Source organism: Prionailurus bengalensis, chromosome E2 (genome assembly GCF_016509475.1).
Source record: "Prionailurus bengalensis isolate Pbe53 chromosome E2, Fcat_Pben_1.1_paternal_pri, whole genome shotgun sequence".
Lineage (NCBI taxonomy): Eukaryota > Metazoa > Chordata > Mammalia > Carnivora > Felidae > Prionailurus > Prionailurus bengalensis.
The window spans coordinates 8,080,694-8,101,848 of NC_057352.1; the positions used below are offsets into that span (position 1 = coordinate 8,080,694).

The 21,155-nt window shown below is 58.4% G+C and overlaps 2 protein-coding genes across 4 annotated transcripts in view; both read right to left on the minus strand.

The window, feature by feature from the left end:
* Nucleotides 1-91: 91 nt before the first annotated feature.
* On the minus strand, nucleotides 92-7,227 carry SPIB (Spi-B transcription factor). 3 transcript variants are annotated; one of them, XM_043598440.1, is made up of 6 exons: nucleotides 7,130-7,227; nucleotides 6,149-6,176; nucleotides 4,469-4,541; nucleotides 3,976-4,190; nucleotides 3,439-3,589; nucleotides 92-2,238 (listed from the first exon to the last, which is right to left on the minus strand). In XM_043598440.1, exons 1-6 carry the CDS (start codon nucleotides 7,150-7,152, stop codon nucleotides 1,940-1,942), a joined length of 789 nt encoding a protein of 262 aa, XP_043454375.1. In that variant the 5' UTR covers nucleotides 7,153-7,227; the 3' UTR covers nucleotides 92-1,939. The 3 variants fall into 3 exon arrangements, with proteins under 3 accessions (XP_043454375.1, XP_043454374.1, XP_043454376.1); XM_043598439.1 differs by lacking the exon at nucleotides 7,130-7,227 and having other exon boundaries at nucleotides 6,149-7,036; XM_043598441.1 differs by lacking the exons at nucleotides 3,976-4,190; nucleotides 6,149-6,176; nucleotides 7,130-7,227 and having other exon boundaries at nucleotides 4,469-4,534.
* An 834-nt stretch (nucleotides 7,228-8,061) lies between these two features.
* The window catches only part of POLD1 (DNA polymerase delta 1, catalytic subunit), a 29,615-nt gene continuing 16,521 nt past the window's right edge, over nucleotides 8,062-21,155 (minus strand). The window contains exons 11-27 of the mRNA XM_043598438.1: nucleotides 17,836-17,976; nucleotides 17,630-17,740; nucleotides 17,018-17,209; nucleotides 16,763-16,851; nucleotides 16,564-16,680; nucleotides 16,296-16,409; nucleotides 15,826-15,973; nucleotides 12,541-12,636; nucleotides 12,295-12,432; nucleotides 11,236-11,411; nucleotides 10,792-10,944; nucleotides 10,553-10,655; nucleotides 9,650-9,782; nucleotides 9,451-9,564; nucleotides 9,041-9,093; nucleotides 8,863-8,960; nucleotides 8,062-8,247 (exon numbers count right to left, since the gene is read on the minus strand). Of these exons, the coding sequence (XP_043454373.1) occupies nucleotides 8,142-8,247; nucleotides 8,863-8,960; nucleotides 9,041-9,093; nucleotides 9,451-9,564; nucleotides 9,650-9,782; nucleotides 10,553-10,655; nucleotides 10,792-10,944; nucleotides 11,236-11,411; nucleotides 12,295-12,432; nucleotides 12,541-12,636; nucleotides 15,826-15,973; nucleotides 16,296-16,409; nucleotides 16,564-16,680; nucleotides 16,763-16,851; nucleotides 17,018-17,209; nucleotides 17,630-17,740; nucleotides 17,836-17,976 (2,082 nt within the window). The 3' untranslated portion in view covers nucleotides 8,062-8,141. The remainder of the gene's footprint in view (nucleotides 8,248-8,862; nucleotides 8,961-9,040; nucleotides 9,094-9,450; nucleotides 9,565-9,649; nucleotides 9,783-10,552; nucleotides 10,656-10,791; nucleotides 10,945-11,235; nucleotides 11,412-12,294; nucleotides 12,433-12,540; nucleotides 12,637-15,825; nucleotides 15,974-16,295; nucleotides 16,410-16,563; nucleotides 16,681-16,762; nucleotides 16,852-17,017; nucleotides 17,210-17,629; nucleotides 17,741-17,835; nucleotides 17,977-21,155) is intronic.

Here is a 21,155-nt window from a genome sequence, read left to right on the forward strand (position 1 = left end):
GCTCTGAAGGTCAGCAGGCCTAGGCGGACAGACAGCATTGCTGTCCTTAACAAAGGGTCCTAGGAGGTCTGTCTACCTTGATTTTTTTAAATTTTATTTTATTCCACATTTTGGGGGTGGTAGATAATAGTCTTTGCAAAAGGTACCTCATTTGCAGGAGGAGGCCCTGGGGACATTCTGTCCCTAGCACTCCCCTCCCACCCTGCCCCCGTTCCAGGAGTGGGGGGTGCTGTCCTTTTGAGGGCAGGTCCCAGCCTGGGCCCTGCTACCAGCAGCTGTGTGCCCCATAGGGACCTCTTCCCTCTCTGGGTCCTTGAAGCTCCTTTGTCCTCCTCCTCCTGGATGTCAGTGAATGAATGGGTGGTGGGGTGGATTTCCAGAAGATGTATCAAAGGCTCAGCATGACTGCAAGGGACTTTTTCTATCTTCCTCCTTCTCTCCCCTTTCACACAAGGGACAAACTGAGGCCCAGAAGCAGCAAGTCTTTCACCCTAGATTTCCCCCAGCCGCGAAGCCTCCAGGACCTGGGACTCTGACGTCCTAGCCCACGGTCTGTGGCACCCCCGGAGGGTTCCAATCAGAGCTCCCACAGTGCACCCAAGCTTCACACCTCCTTGGGTTCACACCAGGGGTCAAAATGCAAATGGTTGGGGGCCAACAGGTGACTGAGAAAAGCCACTGGGGTATGACAGCCCGGGGTGGCAGGGACTGGGGCCAACTGGGGAACAGAAGCCCCATTAGGAGTGGCTGCCACCCTCCTCCAGCCTCTCTGCACCGCAAAGCAGCCCGCTGTTGCCTGTTGCCGCGTTGTGCAAAGTTTTAGTGAAGGATCAGGCAAAATCTCCCTCACAGTGAACTACAGAAACCACCACCAGAGATCTGATCTGCCCCAAAGGGAGCTGGAAGGGTGGGGGTGGGGTACCAACTCGTGACCTCTGGTTAGAGATGACATGGGGAGGGCTGCCAAGATCACCCAGAAATCAGTTGAGTGGCCAGAATGCTCCCTAGCCTGGTCCTCCAGAGGGCATCCCAGGAAGGGAAGGGTCCCTGTGAGAACTCAGGTCTGCTGGTGGGGTCCCCAAAGGGGCATAGCAGATGGAGAATCCCAGGGAGGCCCCCAGATGTGATTGCAGGATCCCAGATAGATAAGGGTATCCCAGAGGCGGCCTGGACAAGACAAGGCCCACTGAGGTCCCCTCTAAGCCTGACCAGGATGTTTTTAGACATGACCAAAGGATCCCAGAGGCACCCTCGATGTGATTAGAGAATTCCAGACACAAGGAAGTGACAGTACGGCGATTCCAGAGAATTAGGAGATTGCAAGATGACAAAGGTCATCATTTAGGGGGACTGGTAGGACAAGAGAGTCACAGATGGGCATAGAGATCTGAGACTTGATGAAGGGTTTCCGCAAGGCCCCCAGACCTAAGTAGGAGATCTCAGATCTGACAAGAGGGACTCAGGCATGAGAAAGGGATCCCAGAGAGACCCTCGACAAGGCACCCCCCTTCCTGTGTGACCATCCGTGGGCTCTCCCTTCCCAGATGAGATTAAGGGATCTCAGACACACAAGGGAGCTCAGAGGGGTCCCAGGCTTGGTTGGAGGATCTCAGACACCACAAGGGGATCCCAGAGAAGCTCTTGGGAATCTGGAAGCACTGTCCTGCCCCTCCCCTCCACACAGACACACAGTATGGTCCTCTATGTGTCGCATAACCCAGACATGAGGATCCTGGGGATCCTAGACATGACAAGGAAATCCCAGAGGGGCCCCAGACACGATGGGGGAGGGGTGGTGTCCCAGAGGGGCCCTGGGCAGGGCTTAGGGATTATAGCAGCCCCCCTCCCCCCAGTGTGGGGAATCCACAGGTGCCGTGACCTAGGGTGTGGGGACGCCAACGTGACACAGGCGTGGAGCCCCTGACAGCCCCCACTGGGCTCAAGCCCGGCGGGCGGCCGGCAGCAGCGCACTGTCAAACTGGTAGGTGAGCTTGCGCTTGACCTTGCGGATCTCGCCGGTCTTGGCGTAGTTGCGTAGGGCGCGCGCCAGCTTCTGGTAGGTCATGCGCTTGCGGTTGCCCTTCTGCTGGCCCCAGCGGCGCGCCAGGAGCTCCTTGTGCTTGGAGGAGAATTGGAAGACCCCGGCGCCCGGCTCCACCCACCACACGCAGTGGCGCATGTCTCCGCGCGTCAGGAGCCCCAGCAGGAACTGGTACAGGCGGAGCTTCTTGCGGGCCCCTGTTGGGGGGGGCGGGAGCCGGGGGGGTTTGGGGGGGTGCGTTAGGGGAGGTATCCCTTGGGCCCCGCCCCCACACCCACCCCAGTTCAAACCCCCGCCTCAACCCGAGCCCCAACAAGCCTCAGTCTCCAGGCCAGGAGAACTGGGGCGACGGAGGTGGCTGGCGTCTGCCTGCCTCCAGTGCGGCGTCCCCGCCCACCCCAGGCAACCTGCTCTCCTCCCTGAAGCTGTTACCCCTGAAGCTGTTGCTTTGCTCTGTCCCTCCTATAGGTGAATCTGTGAAATGGGCTGACAGCGCTCCTCAAAGGGTTATATAAACAGGGAGCTGACTGGTGGCGAAGAGATCCGGAGTGGGTTTGAATTCACCTAGCCGTTTCTGGGCCCCTGAGGGACTGGGATCCTGGAAGAGACCAGGGGGTCTGACTCTGGGGCTCCTACAAGCAGCAAGGGCTCCACAAGCTGGAGACGGGGGGTGGTTCATAGCAGGGCACTGGGTACAAGAACCCCAGGTCTGGTCTGCTATTTCCCAGCAGTGACCTTGAGGTGGTGACTTTACCTCTCTCTGAGCTGGAGCCTCCTCAGCTATAAATGAACCGTTCGTGTGTGTGTGTGTGTGTGTGTGTGTGTGTGTGTGTGTGTGTGTTTTACTTTTACAAACCTTTGTGAAGCACTTAGTGCTGTGAGCTCATTTAATCACTGTAACACTAGGAGTTGGGCCCGCTGCCGCTGCTGCCCATTTTACAGAAGGGAAACTGAGACCCAGATAGGGAGAGTAACTAAGATCCTAATTTCCCAGGAGTTGAGCATAATGCACGTCAGGCGCCTGGGCGGAAGCAGGGGCCGAATAGCCGGGTGTTGATATGATTATTTCTGTTGCTATTGTGTCAATCATAAGGGTGAAGTCTTACTGATTGCTCACTCTGTGCCAAGAGCTGCTCTCACTCACCTGGGTTATCCCACTTAATCTCCCCGACCCCCAGGAAGAAACACTTCCTGCCATCCCCATTGTAGATAGGAAACCGAGGCAAAGAGAGGTAGAGTCATTTGCCCAGGGCCACACAGACAGCCAAGGGTGGACCCGGGAACGGCCCTCAACGCTGGAGGACGTAGTAAGCGCTTGGGAAGCCAAGCCATGCTTCCTTTAGCTCCCTCCCCCATCTGTGTCCGGAGCCCCCCCAACCCCACTTGCTCCTACATACCTGCCTCAGATCCCCTCCCCTCGGGGCCAGCCATGAGGGCCTCGTCCGACTCGCTGTCTGAAACCTCCAGGGTGGGACTATCCAGCAGGAGATCCTCCTCCTCCGACAGCACAGGGCTGGGGTAGGGGGCATATGCCGGGGGGCCCACGGTCTGCAAAAGGTCAGGGTCACCTGCAGTCCAGGGGCCCCCTTCCCTCCCTCCCTCTGCTGTCTTCCCTCAGCTTTCTCCTCGTGGGTCCCCACTGTGTCCCCCCCTCCCCCCACACCCTCTTGACGGCCTGCACTCCGGCCTCGGTTCAGATCTCCAAGGCATGGCCAAGGGATGCCCGGGCCGCCTCCAAGAAAGCGTGCCCAACGCTGAGAATGGCACTCTACGCCGCCCCTCGGTCAGAGCCCGTGCCTCTGTTGGCTGGTCTGTGCAGGGGAGTGATAATGGCACTTAACCTCAGAGGCTTGTTAGAGGTCTTCACATACTGCTCGGCACCTGCTAAACCTCAATCAAATGATGGTGATGTTAATTGTGTCCCTGCCCCTCACCTGGCTGGTGAATTCCTCCGTGGGGTACGCTGGGAAGCTGGGCCCTGGGGCCTCTAGGCTGGGGGCCGGGTCGAGGCTCCCCATGGGGCTGTAGGTCGAGGGTCCGTAACAGAGCTGGACTCCCTGGGGGTGGCCGAAGTTGGCCACAGCTGGGTTGAAGGCTTCATACGAGGCGGCTGGGACAGCTGGACTGAGGTCCCAGCCCCACAGGGAGTCTGGGGGAGGGCACTGAGTCAGAAGCCAAGTCTGGCCTCAGCCCCTCCCACTCGAAGCCCCCTGCACAGAGGGGCCATTGTGGGCCATGCAAATCTCGGACCCCAGAATTTGCATGAGCAAGAGGCTGGGTGAGAAAAGGAAGGGGAGGAGGCCTGGAGACCTGGGCTAACCTTGTCCTGCCGAACTAGGTGACATCCTCCCCTGGGACTCAGCTCCCCCATCTGTGAATTGGGCCCAAGGTCCAGGTCAGGGGGTTGGCTAGGCCAGGGCCACTCACCAGAAGCCCCCTCTGAGTCAGGGTAGCTGGGGTGCTTGCAGCTGTCCAGGTCGTAGAAGACGCCATCTGGGTACTGAGGGGGTCGGGGGGAAGAAGAGGGGTCATCCCAGCCTTCGGGGAGCCCCCAACCCCCATTCTGGGCCAGCGGGAAGATTCTGACAGGGACGGGGGAGAGGAAGGAAGAGGCTGGGAGAAGGAGAGAAAGAGACACAGAGAAAGAAGAACACAAGAGACACAGAGACCAGGCACCAGAGACAGGGGCAGAGAGAGACATGCAGAGATGCCGGAAGAGGGAACAGAAGCACACAGCAGGAACACACAGAATGACACAAACACCACACACAGAAGGAAAGATACAGGCAGAGACCCACAGAAACACAGAGACGCGGGGTCTCAGAGAGGCACACAACTGTCAGCACCCTCTAAAGACTGTGGGCTCCCAGGAACCCCAACACCTGGGGCAAGTGTGGAAGAATTCCCCCAGGCTTGCCTGTCCCAGGGCCGGAAGTGTTTTTTACAGAGGCAAAGAAAGTCTGACGGTTCTTTTATCCACCTCCGTATCACTCTGATCCATCCCAAGAATCATGTGTTGCTTTAGCAACGAGAGTAAAGACCAAAGCTGGACACACGCCATCCCAAGGTAGCAGCAGTCTCACGCCTAGGTATTCCCCCCAGGGGACTGAAAACGTACGTCCACCCAATAGCCTTGTTCAAGAACAATCAGAGCAGCTTTTCAAATAGCTCCCAGTGAGAAACAGCCCAAGTGCCACGGACAGGAGAATGGATGAACAGGTGTGGGGGGGGGGGGAGGGGGGGCCAGCAGAGTACTATACAGCAAGGAAAAAGACCCAGTGTTGGGGCACCCGGCTGGCTAAGTCAATAGACCATTAGAGCATGGGACACTTGCTCTAGGGTCATGAGTTCAAGCCCCACGTTGGGGGTAGAGTTTACTTAAAACAACAACAACAAAAACAATGCCTGACACACACTGAAATGTTGATGAAGGAAGCCGGACCCCAAAAGGGACATCCTACATGATGTATTTCATATACAACTTGAAAACAGACAAAACTAATCAACTAATCTGTGTTGAAAAATATCCAGGGGAGGGGGTTGTTGGTTGGGAATCTTCCAGAAGGACGGAAATGTTCTATATCTTGCTCTGGTTAGCTGTTACACAGGTGTGTGCATGATGTAAAACCTCATTGGGCTGTACCCAAGATTTGTCACTTTACCAGCTTGTGTGTTATACCTCGATTTTTGTTAAAAAAAAAAAAAAAAAAAGCAAAAACTGGGGTGCCTGGGTGGCTCAGTTGGTTAAGTGTCCAACTCTTGATTTTAGCTCAGGTGCTGATCTCACGGTTCGTGAGCCTGCTTGGGATTCTCTCCCTCTCTCTCTCTGCCCCTCTCCCCCCCTCCCCCTGCCTCAAAATAAATACGTAACAGGGACACAGAGACCACCATCCCTTGCCATGCCAAGGGCCTGAGAGCTGGAAAGAGACACCAGGAAAACTTCTGTGGAACATATGGGGCAGGGAGGGGGCAAGTGAGGTGGAGATATGGAGGGAGAGTCAGAAAGACAGAGTGACAGGAAGGAGTGGAAGGGGAAACTGAGGCAGGGAGGTCAAGGTGGGCCATCTGGGTCCCCCACCCTCCCTGATCCCCAGGGCCCCAACTCACCAGACAGCTGAAGTGTGGCCCGTCCTGCCTGGAGGGGAAGACACACAAGGGCATGTCAGGGGTGCCTTCGGCCACCTGAATCTCCCAAGTGGTTGGGAGCCCGTGCGGTGGGAGGGGGAGGCTGCAGCTGTGACCACCACAGCTCTTCTGCTGTGTGTCCTTGTGTGAGACCAGCCCCACCACACTCAAGCGGGGCAGGAAGTGGGGGGTGGGGGGGAGCAGGCAAATGTCCCCCCTCCCCTGGGATTTGCATAGACAGAGGCTGGTTGGGGGCAGGGAAAGTGAAGGAGAGAAAGTCCCTGGAGAGCCGCTGTGGGCGTCAGTGCCCAGGTGGGGGCAGGGAGGGGGCCTCCATCAGGGAGTCGGTGAAATGGGTCCACCTTGGACCAGAGGAGAGCCGGAGAGCCTCTGGGAAGAGATGGGAAGGAGATGGGAGAGGCGGGAAGGGAGGAAGGTGTGGAGAGAGACATTCATGGATGCAGGAAGTGGTTATGAGCCCCAGGGATAGACAGATGGGGTTGGGGGACAGACGGGGAGACAGTAGGAAAGAAGACAGACAGACAGACAGAGGAAGACCTGGAAAGAGACCGAGACAAAGACACGGAGACAGAGACAGAGAGGGAGCGAGAGGCAGAGAATAGAGCCCCAGGGGAAAAAAAAGACGGCAAGAGGCAGAGCGGGCAACAGTGAGCAAGCCAGGGGTACAGCGAGGCCTGGTGGGGGCCGGGGGTGCGGACAGACCTGGGGAGCCACCTGGGAGAGGCCGTCGGTGGGAGGGGAGACAGGCGAGCATTCCGAGGAAAGATTTCCGAGGTCCGAGAGAGACAGGGATAGGATGGAGGAAGGAAGCGGGGCTAGGGGAGAACAAGAGATCTAGGAGGGGCAAGAGGCAGTGTGGACCCCCTCCCTCCCACCCACCTGCCCCCTGGGGCAGAGTCCCAAGTGCAGGGGACTCCTTCCTTTAGGGCCCCCCACACTTACTGTGCAGCCTCCAGGGCGAGCATGGTGGAGCCGGCTGGGTTTGCTGCCTGCTGCAGCCACCACCCCTATTTATACCTTGGCCCAGCCCCTTGTGGGGGGGCAGGGGTGCCGGCCAGGCCTGCACAGAACACAGCCCTCCTCGAAAATCCCCTCGGGGAGGGTCAGGGGAGGGGGCTGGATTGCACAACCCCTTGGTCACGTGGTAGAGAGGGCAGGCCCAGGGGCCATCTGGATTTGGGGATCCCCACGGTTGGGGTGGGAATGGGGGGCTGAGCCCAAGGGTGGATGGGAGAGGAGCTGGATTTGGGGGGATCCTAAGAAAGTAGAGAAGCCAAGTGTTCCTGAGGTCAGTAAAAGGGCGGGGGACGGCTCTGAACTCAGGAACCAGCCGGGGGGGGGGGGGGGGGGGCGTATGACACTGAGCGACAGGCTCAGGCACTGATGGGGTCTGAAGGCGAGGTGGGGTTGCCGGGACTCTGAGGAGTGGATGTGAATGTGGGGAGAGAGGATTCTGAGGAAAATCCAGGCCCAGAGCCTGCGAGGACCCTGAGGTGGAAAGATCGTGGGTGTGTGACATGGTGGGGGGGGGGGTCCCCTGGGTCATGCCGGGCAGTGGGAGCTTCCGTTCCAGGGGCTGCCCCAGGCCTGGAGGAAACAGGTCAGCACCTGGAGGGCGGGGCGGTCCAGGCAGAGGATGTGTGGTTAGATGTTCACTCAGGCCCTTGAGGGAGGGTCCCAGGGGGAGACTGAGGCAGGACTGGCTTTTGTGGGGCTGGCAGCAGTGCCGGGAGCCCAGGGGTTCTTGGAGGGAAGGGGAGGAGTCAGTGGGGGGCCTCCTGGGGGTCAGGGGCTCCGGCTGAGTGGAAATGACCCCTCCGGACCAGGGTTCATGACAGCGGACCTTGTGCACCGGAGACCACAAAACACCAGGAAACAAGAGGCCTGAACTTTATTAATTTTCCACCAATCCGGCCCCCCAAGGCCCTGGTGGGAAGCCTGCCGAGGTCAGAGGTCACCAAGCCTCAGGGCCAGGAGGGCCAAAGCGTCTCAGAAGCTGCTCCTGGTCCTCCAGGTCCTTGCGCACCTTCTTGCGCATGTAGAAGATGGGGCAGTCCCGGCTGTGGGCGGGGGCGGGGTCAGGGTCACGATCAGGGCGTCTGCCCGGCCCGGCGATGGGGTGGGGGCTGTTCCCAGGACTTTGACCCCCCCCCACCCGCTGCCCACCCAACCCTCCTTCCAGGGGCAGGCTGTTTGCTCAGCGGGCATGGGGGGAGCCCTAACAGCGGGAGCCCGCAGGGGCGCTGGGCCACCAGCCGTATATCACCTGTCACCTGGCGTGGGAACCCGCCCCGCCCACCTGTTCCCTGGGGAAAGCCTGGCCCGCCCTGGGGGAGGGGGCCAGGACCGTTGTGTGTGTGTGTGTGTGTGTGTGTGTGTGTGTGTGCGCGCTCGCGCGTGTGTGTACGAGAGTAGCAGAGAGAACTACGGCCGTTTCCTGGGCAGATACCAGGTGCCCAGCCCTGCCCCCTGAGCAGCAACCCCCGGCCCAACTAAGGCTGGGATGAGCACGGGCCTGTTTTGCAGGCCAGGACACTGAGGGTCAGCCATGGTGGTGGCGGCAGAGGGGTGAAGGGTGCCTCCCGGGACCCTGGGGTCAGGTCCACAGGCCTTGGGAGCTGGGAGGGGCCCGGGCAGGACAGAGCGGGGGTGGCGGGCCCGCCAGGCCTCTGTACCTGGTGCAGATGACGTCCTCATGCAGGCTGCCCTGACAGCGCTGGCACTGTGTCCACAGGCGCGAGAAGCGCTCCTCCAGGGCATTCAGGTGCGACACCTGGGGACGAGAGCACCGCAGGGTGGCCCTGGCCCAGCGGACCCCTCCTCCCTTCCCCCTGTCCGCACGCAAACCCTCACCTCCTTCTGATACAGCTCCGACTCCCGAGGCTGGCAGAACTTGCACACGGCCCCTGGGGGAGGGGGTGGGTCAGCACAGGGGAGCTGGGGCAGAGCCAGGGCCCCCGGGCTGCCCTATCCCTGCCCCTTCCCCACCCGCTGCCCATCCCGGCTTCTGAAAGTCCCCGGAGACAAGAGAACAAGGGAGCAAGTGTGCGGGGGGGAAAACTCCCCGGGGAACTCCCGGGGCGGGGGGCCCGGGACCCTCGAGGGGGTGCCTGTAAATGGGAGCCCCCACCCAGGGGCCCAGGCCTATCCAGGGTGGCACCGCCAGCCTGGACGGCAGGTGCCAGGGACCTGGGCGAGGGCAGAGCCCGGTGGAGCATGGGGGCCTGGGGCTGGGGTCTGGGCGGGGGGGGGCCGGTGCTCACCCTGGTGACTGAGGACAGTGCGGCATCCGATGCAGCAGCTGTGGCGTTTGGCAAACGCCAGAAGGCCGCCCACCTTGCCCGTGAGCACCGTCTTGCAGCGCGTGTGGTCACCCCCTGCAGGCGAGGGCAGGCAGTGGGCCCCGGTGCCCTCTGTGACCCCCGGTGCCCTCCCCCCTCCCCAGGCATGCCCCCTCAGTACTCAGCAGCACAGCCTCAGCGCGGCCCTCGCCCAGGATGGGCTCGAAGATGCGCAGGAGGGGCTTGGCGAGCTGTTGTTCCAGGTAGTACTGCGTGTCGATGGGCAGGCTGTGCTCTAGCACAAAGAGGGGGTCCTGCAAGCAGAGCGGCCAGGCGGGGTCACACCCGGGGGCCAGGGGCTGTGCTCAACAGCAGGCAGCGTGGTGACGGGCACTGGGAGCCAATGGGCTGGTGGGTCCCCCGGTTGTGGGTGTGGGCAGTGGTGTGGGGGAGTCCCTGGGGGCGGTCACCCTCCGGGGCGCCGCAACGAGGTGGGACACGGGTCTGGGATGGCACCGGAGATTGTGAAGGGTCCTCTGGCCATGAGCTGTGGTGCATGCTGGGGTCCACAGGTGGGGGTCCTCAGGACCCCAAGCAAGGGTCAGAGTTCACAGCTTAGGGGGTGTGCCAAGGTGGACAGCAGCTGGAAGTGAAAGCTAGAAGCCAAGATATGAGGAGGCAGGACAGGAACTGGGGACTGAGGAAGGGGTTGTGGGGATCAGAGGTCACTGGACATTGGGGTAGGAGGGGGAAGGACAGGAATCCAAGAGAATTATGGGCTGGAGAGCAAGGACCAAGCAGACACGCAAAGAGAGAGACGGAGAGACGTGATGTGCATGGTGAGGCTGGGTCTTCTTCTGCAGGGGGAGCAAGGGAGGGGTCAGACTATTGGGGGGGGGCCCTCCAGAGGGCACGGGAGGCCTGGGAGAAAGGCATCAGGGAGCCAACTCCCAGGGGTGTGCTGGGGGCGGTTCTCAGGACCCTGTGGGGCCCACAGAGGGAAACACCCTCCCCGCAGGGCTTGGAAAGCAGAAGTGAGAGCAGAGGGGAGCTGGGCGGAGCGGGCAGCCCAGGTGGGCCTGACCTCGGACTTCATGTAGGCAGCCACGCCCTTGGCAGCGCCGATGATCACGTAGGGGACACGGTCGCCCAAGCTGGGCGCGCTCCCGGGGTCCCGCTTCCTCATCCTGCGGGGAGACCGGGGCGGCGGGGCGGGTGAGGGCAGGTGGGATGGCGGGGGCGGACAGGGCTGTAGGAAGTGGTGCCCAGCTGGCAGGAGGGGGCTATTTCTGGACAGCCCTGCACCCCTCCCACTGGGCGGACCTCTCGGCCAGTTCCACATGGGCCTGCTTGCCGGTGTAGTCAGAGGCCGCGCGGGTCAGCTCCTTGGTGATGACAAGCTGGGAGATGTCAATGCGGTTACACAGCAGGTCTGAGATGACGTCCTGTGCGTGGGCCACGGCACCCGCGGGGTCTCTGCAGGGCCGGGATGGGGAGGTCACCAGTGGCTGCTGAGGGCCAGAGTGTGCTCTCGGGGATGAGGCCCAAGGCGGGGAGGGACCCAGCCAGGCCACAGGCTGCAAAGTGGCAGAGGCGGGGCCTAGACCCACAGCTGTCCAACCCCACATTCTTTCCACCGTTCCACCACGGAGGACAAGCTGGGCCTGACACCTGTGTCCCCAGGGGAGGAGGGGGCTGGGGGCTCCTGGGTCTGAGGGAGAGGGGCTGGGGCATGGCCTCCGGGGCTGAGGGGAGGTTCCCACCCACCGGTCGATGAGCAGGCGGCGCAGGGAGGCGGTGACGAGGTTGGCCACGAGGGGGCAGTTGTCCCGACGCACGGCCTCCAGACCCTTGCAGTCCATGCGGTCGTGAGCGTCCGGCCGGGAGGAGAAAAGCAGGCCAGCGTACCGCTTCTTGCTGATGAGCAGGTAGGGAAAGTAGACCTAGGGAGGGACCCGTGGCTGAGACCCTCAAGACCTCCTGACTCCTGAGACTTCCCTCAGAAACTGGGACACACAGGGCTGGTCCACGTGATACAGGATTGGGGCCCTGGGACAGATGGATCCCAAGATCTCAAGACCCCCGTGCCTGAGCCTGGGCACACCTCAGCATTCCAGGGATCTCAAATCTGAAAACTAGAGAAAGCCCCTAAAACAAGACCCAGTCATGAGGTGAAGCCCGGAGGGCCCCAAATCTGGATCTGGGACAGACCTGAGGCAGACAGGGGTACAAGGCAGCACCTCCCTCCACCCCAAGGAGCTGAGACTAAGGCCCAGGAGGGAGCCCTGAGGCAGGGAGGCCCAAATTGGGGAGGCTCTAAATTTGAGAGCAGGTGTACCCAAGACCTGACTCCAAGTTTGAACCCTGGAGTCCCCAGACCCCAAGCCTGATTTCCTGCTGGGAGCCAAGCAGCACCGGCCAATGGTGCCCTGATGCAGGATTCACCCCGGTCGGGGTTCCCACCACCCAAGGCAGCCCCCACACCCAAAACCAGAGGCGCTCCAAGACTGACAAAAGTTTCCAAAAAAACAGACACTATCCTGCATCACAAAGCCCAAGGCTTTAAGCTTCCAAACTCAGGAGAATCCAGGCCCCCAAATACCCCCAAACCGGGACCTACAGAATGTGAAGCATGGGATACTCAGAGTACCCAGATCAGGGCACCCCCAAGATGGAGAGCCCCCGAGGGCCACTGGGGGCTCCAGATGCTGACATCTGCAGATGTGAGGGGAACCGCACACGAATGCAGGCGCTGAGAATCAGAGACCCTCTGAAACTTGCGAGACCCATCTGGCCACTCCAGCCCTGAGGGGGGCTCCCACTTACCTTTTCAAACTCGAGCCGGATAGGCGGGGGGAAGTGGCCTGACACCCAGTCTGCAGCCTCCCGCCCCAGGGCCATTGCCTCGGCCACAGAAGAGACACCAAATCGGCACATGACTGAGTCAGTGTCACCATACACCACCTGGGGAGGGACGTATATGACTGGGAGGCATGGAGAGATGGGGGCCAAGCCCCCGCAACTCCCCTGACCCAGCCCCATCTCTGGGCAGTGGGAGGGGCAGCCTCTGACCTTGGCACTGGTGCCATAGCCATTCTCCACCGTGTACTTGGACTCCACCAACTGCTTTGTTTTCTCAATCATCTGGCGCCCAAAGCCGGTAACGCTCTGTCAGGGAGAGAACCACGCAGTGAGGACCCAGGAGTCCTGGGCTCAGGGTGCCACTTCCGCTACTTCCTGGGGGTGTGGGCTTGGGTGAGTCACTCTGCCCCTCTGGGCCTTGATGCCCAAATCTACAAAACGCGGCCACTAAGCTCCTTTTCAACCATCTGTTGGAAAGAACTGGGTCGCTAGCCCAGAGCTCTAGGCACAGAGGAGGAAGGTCTGCAAAGATGAGAAAGGCTGAGGGGCGCCTGGGTGGCGCAGTCGGTTAAGCGTCCGACTTCAGCCAGGTCACGATCTCACAGTCCGTGAGTTCGAGCCCCGCGTCAGGCTCTGGGCTGATGGCTCAGAGCCTGGAGCCTGTTTCCGATTCTGTGTCTCCTTCTCTCTCTGCCCCTCCCCCGTTCATGCTCTGTCTCTCTCTGTCCCAAAAATAAATAAACGTTGAAAAAAAAAAAAAATTTAAGGTGAGAAAGGCTGAAGCCAGAAGAGGCCATCAGCACGCTGTTTCCTGCCATGGAGGTGCTGTGACATGTGGTAACATTGCAGGCAGTTCTCCATGGTGCAGGATCACTGACATTCCCGGCCCCCACCCCGAAAGCCAACAGTGCAACCCCCAAATCCTTGGGCAACCAGAAATGACCCTACATACTGTCAAATGCCCCCTCAGAGTAGGGGGGATGTGCCAGGCTCATGGAGAAACTTTCCAACAATCCTACTTTACAAATAAGGGAACCGAAGGGGAGCCTTCAACTGAAGGTTGAGCTTCAGACTGCAGTGCAGATCATCATCTCATAGCTCATGAGCCCCATGTCAAGCTCTGTGCTGATAGCTCAGAGCCTGGAGTCTGCTTTGGATTCTGTGTCTCCCTCTCTCTCTCTCAAAAATAAATAAACATTAAAAAATGCCCGGGGCGGGGCGACTGGGTGGCTCAGTCGGTTAAGCATCTGACTTCAGCTCAGGTCATGATCTCGCAGTCCGTGAGTTTGAGCCCCGCGTTGGACTCTGTGCTGACAGCTCAGAGCCTGCAGCCTGCTTCAGATTCTGTGTCTCCCTTTCTCTCTGCCCTCCCCTGCTCATGCTCTGTCTCTCTCTGTCTCAAAAATAAATAAAAACATTAAAAAATTTTAGAAAAAAAAAAAATGCCCGGGGTACACACCAAGGAGAGATGGGTGTGACTCTTTTGCTTTTGTTTGTTTGGATCCAGTCAGAAGATCTCTGTATTTTAACTGGAGCATTTACGTGACTTACATTTAGTATAATTACTGAACATATCTGGGCTTAAATGTTCACCACTTTACTATATGCTTTCTGCTTGTTTCACCTGTTCTATGTTCCTTTTTCTTTCCTTCATCCTTTTCTGGAATGATTCAGTATTTTGTTTGTTTGTTTGATCTCCCTGCCCCTGTAAGCCTGAGAGACAGCAATAAGGAAAAAGGCAAAGAAACACAGGGAAGGATGAAGAGGGAAAAGACAGAGGGACATGACCAGGAAGCGGTGGCCCTGATGAAGAAGCCCCAAGGGAAGCAAAGCCAAGTCCTCCTGGCCTGGCCTCTGCTTCGGGGCTGGAGTCTGACAGCCAAACACCCACCTCTCTCTACCAGGGAGCCTGGGGGAGGCCCACAGAGACTTATGAAAGGCCAATGAGAGCAATATGGGTGGGATGCACTATAGGAGGAAACTTGCCCAGAAAGAGCCCTGGCTCTTGGCTGGCTCCTGGGAGGGAACCTGAAGCCCTTGGAATGTCCTGCCTAAAAGAGTGTCTTTGTTCACCTAGGACCTTGGACTGTGCTGACAGTGTGACTCATGGTGAGGCCTCGGGCCACACGCTAGCAGCCTGACCTCTCTGCAGGGGCTGGAGACTGAGTAACGAAGGTCGGTCACACAGATGCTCCATGCCTACGTGACCAGCCCCCAGTAAAAACCCAGGACACTGAGGCTCAGTGAACTTCCCTAGTTGGCAACACTCCATGCATGTTGTCACACATCAACGCCGGGAGAAATAAACACTGTCTGCATGACTCCACTGGTGGAGACAAATTGCAAGTTCCATGCCTTTTCCCCTGGCTGATTTTAATCTCTATCCTTTAATTGTATTAAGTCATAACTGTGAGTAGGACAGCTTTTCTGAGTTCCTGGAGTCCTTCTAGCAGATCACTTGAGGTGAGGGTGGTCTTGGGGGCCCCTGAACTGAAGATGAGTGGGTGTGTGCATAGGCCTCTCCCACCAAAAAGCCCCGCCACTGGCAATTCTTCCAAGCCTTCCCTCCAGAGCCACGTGAGGAACGATATAACGCCTACATACAGAGGGAGCTTCCTGGGGCTGGAAGTAACCAAGCCTGGAATGTGCTGAGACCCAAACTCCAGGGGAAGGGGCTGGGCAGGAAGGCCCTTCTAAGGCTCTCTTACGCCAGGAGCTGAGGCCCTGATCCCAGCTTGGCAGAACCTCGGACTCAGACCCTCTGTGGTCTGACCGTGGATGTTTTTCTGTCCGAGCAGCAGAGCTGCGTCCGGTGAACAGGCCGAGAACACAGCTGGGAGGTGAGGTGGTGGGCTTTTCTGCCCATGTTCCCTCTCAGAGCAGAGCACTGACCAAGCATCTTCACACCCGGGGCAGGAAGACGTATCCGCGCACCTGCTCCTTCAGTGACGGAGCACACACGGCAAGTCAAGCGTCAGGGGCTGGCTGTGCTATTGGGCACCACCCCAGCCCCCATGAGCAGACACATGGCCCCATCCTCTCATGTGGAGGCAGGGGACCTGCTCTCCACTCCCCCACCCTCATGGGGACCAGGGGAGAGGTGGGTGGGGTCTTCAGGTGGACTATGAGAGATTAAATGAATGAGCAATGAACAAAGCCTCTGCTCACCACCCCTACGCCCCTGCCACTGCTTCATCTGTCTGCAGAGCCCTTGGCACCAACTGCCTTCCCATATCTGCTGCTGTCACCATCTGCGTGACCACGAGGTTGCGCACCACACGAGAGCAGGAACTCTCATCCGTTTTGCCACCTGCTGGACCCACACAGGACGTTCGGCGAGCATTTGTTCAAAAATGAATGAACCAAACACTCACGCATCCCCTCTCCCGAAAGCTGGCAAGTTGGGGCAGCCTGGGCTCTACCACACGGAGCCCTGGTTCTCCCAGGGAGGGGCTATGTGCCCCCCACCTTCCACCGTGGGAACTGGGCACTCACCTGTGAGATCTCCAGGCACGGCAGCTTGCCCACCTGGGCACCAGTGAAGCCGTATACAGAGTTGGCGCTCACTTTGAGCGCCAGCTGCCGCCCATCCAACACCTGCCGACGCAGGGGGTCTGTCTCTTTGGCCAGCTCAGCCTTGGCCCTGGAGAGAGAGGAAGCACAGGCCACTGAGGCAGCGTCCCATATCTCAGGGAAAGATAAGAGGCCCTGGCCTGGGCACTGGTCAAGGTGCCTTTCTAGAAATGGGTGCCGTGTACAGTTGTGCAGGCTGTGTACTACACAGAGGTGTCCAGCAGAGGGGGCAAAGGGGAGCCATCTGGAGGGATGTCTTGTTCTAATTCATACACCGTGGCAGTTAATGTGTGGCGCGGCAACCCTGGGGTGACCCACGAGAGACAGACTGGTGAGGAGCCTGAGCAAGTTTGAGCTCTGAGAAGGGGTGGGTGGGGCGCTCAAGAACCCACCTCTTCCGGGCGCTGAGAAGGTTCTCCAGGATCTGGGGCAAGAGGCCCTTCCGCACTGACGTCTTCACAAACTCATCCCCTGTGGGCGTCTTGATGAACTGATCCTCTGTCAGGCTGAGGCGGAGGACGCCGGGGGGTGATGCCCAGCCTCCCCACCTCCTCCCCTCGAGACCCCCTCAGGCTCTCCCCACCTCTCAAGTCTCTCTTCCACTCCCTTTCCCATCTGGGTCCCGGGCCTGGGGTCCCCAAGATGAAAAAGGTGCCATACCCCAGTTTCTGGGCGGCCCCGGGCCGCAGGAGTGTGGTGTAGCACAGGTTGTGGGCCATCATGATGGACGGGTACAGAGAGGAGAAGTCTAGTGTGGCGATGGGGACATCGTAGTACCTGGGGGGGAGGGGGACGGGGGGGAGGGGAAGAGTCAGGGCCGGAAGCCCCGAGCCACCCCCACCCAGACACGGGGTCATACCCTTTGAGGGGCTCGATGACTGTGGCTCCCGTGTAGTCCTCGACACCTTCTGTCTTTACCACGGGCATCAGCAGCCCCTCACGCATGGCCTGGGAGGGGAGAAGGTGGAAAATGGAGGCAGGCCCAGGTGGGGCAGCGCGTCAGGGGTCGTGGCCCAGAAGCCACAGCGAGTGACTGAGTGACCAAGTGACCGGAGGCTGGGAGCGGGGACTTGCCAGAGCACTGGGATGCCCACCCTCAGCTCCGCCCACTGACCTGCCGCAGCAGCTGGGACACGACCTTGACCTGCTGGCCGCGGGTGAGCAGATAGCCAAGGGGCACGCCGGTGACGCGCGCCATCTCCATGGCGTTCACCAGCACCATGAGCCGCTCCAGCAGCCGCAGGGGCAGGAAGGCGTCCTTGAGGCAGTACACGGCCAGGCGGCGGCGTGTCTGGTCGTTCCCGTTCTGGGGACAGGCATGGAGGGCATCAGGGGGTGGGGGGGCAGCCGTGAGGGCTCAGGGGTCAGGGAGAGGGCGAGGGTCTGGGTGCGGAGTGGGCAGAGCTGGGGGTCGGGGAGTTGCGGGGTCAGAGGAAAAGGGAGCAGTCTGATGGGCGAGTGTGGGCTAGAGGCGGGGGCAGGACAAGGGAATAAGGTCACAGTGCCAGAGGTTACATGAGGAGTCACATCTGCCAAGTGAGGTCACAGATCAGAGGCAAGAGGTTAAGGTGAGAGAACAGCTGGGAGATCGCAGCCCAAGGTCAGGAAGGTGGGCTGCTGGGGTCAGAGAATTAGACGGAAGAGTAAGATCAGAGGTCGGGGGCAGGGAGCGGAGGTGTGAGGTCAGGGCAGGCGGGAGGGGGGTCAGAGGTCGCAGGAAAGGCACCTGCAGGTCAGTGATGATGCTGTGCTGGACGTCCTCTTTCTGCTCGCCCAGGAAGTGGAAGCTCACGGCGTTGAGCGTGTAGGAGCGGAGCTTATACTCTCGCAGTAACACCTGCAGTGGGGAGGGGGAGCGGGGGCGCAGGGTGGGCCCAGGGCCCGGGCAGCAGCCCCACGAGGGTGGGCACCCTCCCGGCCCCGCGCGCGCACCTGCAGCATGTCCATCTGCACGCGGCCCACCATGCTGACCACCTTGCTGTCCCGCCGGCCGGTCTGCTTGGACTGGAAGGACGAGTCCCGGATGGTGGAGCGGAGGCCAGACACGCGGCCCAGGAAGGGGAACGACTCCACCTGGGGACACAGCACCAGGGAGGGGCGGAGGCTGCAGTGGGCACCGGCCGGCCCGGATCCGGGACCTCTGGGGCCGTGCCAAAGGAATGCAGACCACATGAGCCACCACCACGACACCCGCGACGCCACCCTCTTCCTGCTGGGAGCTGGGGCTGAGCGGGCGGAAGCAGGTGGAGCTCTGATGCAGAAAGACGCTCCGGGGGTGGGTAGGCATGGACTGCAGGGAGACAGGAGGTCAGGACGGCTGCAGGGCTGAGGGGGGCAGGCATGGTGCTCAGTGGCTGGGGTGCTGCACCCAGATGGGCAGCAGAGGAAGAACAGATTTGGGGGCGATGCTGAACTGAGTGGGGGGAGGGGGCTGGGGGACAATTAGGTGGGCGCATAGCAGGGGGCAGCACAGAGAGCTGGGTCTGAGGCCAGGACAGGAGGTGGCATGAGAGGGACAGGGTAGAAAGGGGAGGCCTGAGCTGGAGAAGTAGCAGGGCAGGGGTGCAGAGGACAGGGGAGCAGTGTCTCCACGTATAAATGCCAGACTGAGAGGGATGGACTCCTTCCCGGAACTCTTGGGGGCCATAAACACAATTTTAAAAAATTATTTTTAACGTTTATTTACTTTTGAGAGAGACACAGAGAGAGAGAGAGAGAGAGAGAGCACGAGCAGGGGAGGGGCAGAGAGAGAGGAAGACACAGAATCCGAAGCAGGGTCCTGGTTCTGAGCTGTCAGCACAGAGCCCGACACGGGGTTTGAACCCACGAACCGAGATCATGAACTGAGCCGAAGTCGTAAGCTTAACTGACTGAGCCACCCAGGCGCCCCACAATTTTTTAAAATACATATATTTTTATTCACAAAAACAAACTCAAAATGGATAAAGGACCTGAATGTGAGACAGGAAACCATCAAAACCCTAGAGGAGAAAGCAGGAAAAAACCTCTCTGACCTCAGCCACAGCAGTTGCTTACTTGACACATCCCCAAAGGCAAGGGAATTAAAAGCAAAAGTGAACTATTGGGACCTCATGAAGGTAAAATCTTCTGCACCGCAAAGGAATCAACAAAACTAAAAGGCAACCAACGGAATGGGAAAAGATATTTGCAAATGGCATATTGGACAAAGGGCTAGTATCCAAAATTATCTATAAAGAACTCACCAAACTCCACACCCGAAAAACAAATAATCCAGTGAAGAAATGGGCAGAAAACATGAATAGACACTTCTCTAAAGAAAACATCCAGATGGCCAACAGGCACATGAAAAGATGCTCAACGTCGCTCCTCATCAGGGAAATACAAATCAAAACCACACTCGGATATCACCTCACGCCAGTCAGAGTGGCCAAAATGAACAAATCAGGAGACTATAGATGCTGGAGAGGACGTGGAGAAACGGGAACCCTCTTGCACTGTTGGTGGGAATGCAAACTGGTGCAGCCACTCTGGAAAACAGTGTGGAGGTTCGTCAAAAAATTAAAACTAGACCTACCCTATGACCCAGCAATAGCACTGCTAGGAATTTACCCAAGGGATACAGGAGTGCTGATGCATAGGGGCACTTGTACCCCAATGTTTATAGCAGCACTTTCAACAATAGCCAAACTATGGGAAGAGGCTAAATGTCCATCAAGTTATGAATGGATAAAGAAATTGTGGTTTATATACACAATGGAATACTACGTGGCAATGAGAAAGAATGAAATATGGCCTTTTGTAGCAACGTGGATGGAACTGGAGAGCGTTATGCTAAGTGAAGTAAGTCATACAGAGAAGGACAGATTCCATATGTTTTCACTCCTATGTGGATCCTGAGAAACTTAACAGAAGACCATGGGGGAGGGGGAGAAAAAAAATGGTTAGAGAGGGAGGGAGCCAAAGCATAAGAGACTCTTAAAAACTGAGAACTGAGGGTTGATGGGGGGTGGGGGGGAGGGGAGGGTGGGTGACGGGTACTGAGGAGGGCACCTTTAGGGATGAGCACTGGGTGTTGTATGGAAACCAATTTGACAATAAATTTCATAATAAAAAATAAATAAAAAAATAAATAAGTTTTTAAGTTTAATTATTTTGAGAGAGAACGAGGGAGAGAGAGCACAAGCTGGGGAAGAGCAGAGAGAGAGAGGGAGAGAGAGAGAATCCCAAGCAGGCTCCGCACTGTCAGCACAGAGCTGGATGTGGGGCTCAAAGTCACGAACCGTGAGATCACGACCTGAGCCGAAATCAAGAGTCAAATGCTTAACCAACTGAGCCATCCGGGCACCCCAACATGATTTTTAAAATACCATTTTATTGTATTTTTTTTAAGTACGCTCCATGCCCAATATGGGGCTTGAACTCACGACCCTGAAATCAAGTTGCACACTCTACCGACAGAGGCAGCCAGGCGCCCCAAACGTGATTTTTATTTTTCATCACGAAACTGGCCAAACATAAGGAAAAGGAGGAAACGATACAACATAACCACTGTTGTGAGTTGAATTGTTGTCAACATCAATCCCAGATGTTGAAGTCCTAACCTCCACACCTCAGAACGTAACCTCTTTGGAAATAGGGTCTCTACAGGCAATCAAGTTGAGATCATCAGGGTTGGCCCTGACCCAAGACCACAGCGTCCTTAGAAAAAGAGGAAATTTGGGCAGAGATTTGCCCAAATTAGAAGACAAGCTGAAGAATCGGGGAGCCCGGCTCCGACACCCCAGGTATGTCTGAGACCACCAGAGGCTAGGAGAGGCCTCGGAAGGAACCAAGCCTGTGAGGCCTTGATCTTGGACTTCTGAGTTCCAGCCTGCAAGAAGACACAAGCCTGCGGTACTGTTCAGGGAGCCCTAGCAAATTAGCACGCGCCGTACGGTGACTCCCAGGTTCAACAAGCGTCAAGGTTTTGGCATACATTTCAAGGAATCCCCCTTCTCCTTATTTTTGGCTGACATATTTTAAAGTCTAGAAGACAAGACACTATCCCCACGCACGCTTCCGTCTGCCCTTCCAACACACAGGCCTTTCCCTATTTAACCATAAATGCTCTCCTTGCCTCTGCAAAAGCCAAATAACCTTCTGGACTTCGAGCAGGGCAGGGATGGGGCCAGAGCTGGCTTTTCGGTGATGTCCCTGGAGCCACTGGGGGCGGTGGGCTGCAGGGACGCAGAGCAAGCCAGACCGCCCAAGGGGGACAGAGCCACAAGGGA

What these genes read in the sequence shown, in the direction of transcription:
- SPIB (XM_043598439.1), bottom strand. Translation starts at nt 6,202, where the DNA reads ATGCCCTTGTGTGTCTTCCCCTCCAGGCAGGACGGGCCACACTTCAGC. An exon ending in CGGAGGAATTCACCAGCCAG is followed by an intron (nt 3,590 to 3,975) that starts GTGAGGGGCAGG and finishes GACCTTTTGCAG; the next exon opens with ACCGTGGGCCCCCCGGCATA. An exon ending in GGGGAGGGGATCTGAGGCAG is followed by an intron (nt 2,239 to 3,438) that starts GTATGTAGGAGC and finishes CCCCCCCAACAG; the next exon opens with GGGCCCGCAAGAAGCTCCGC.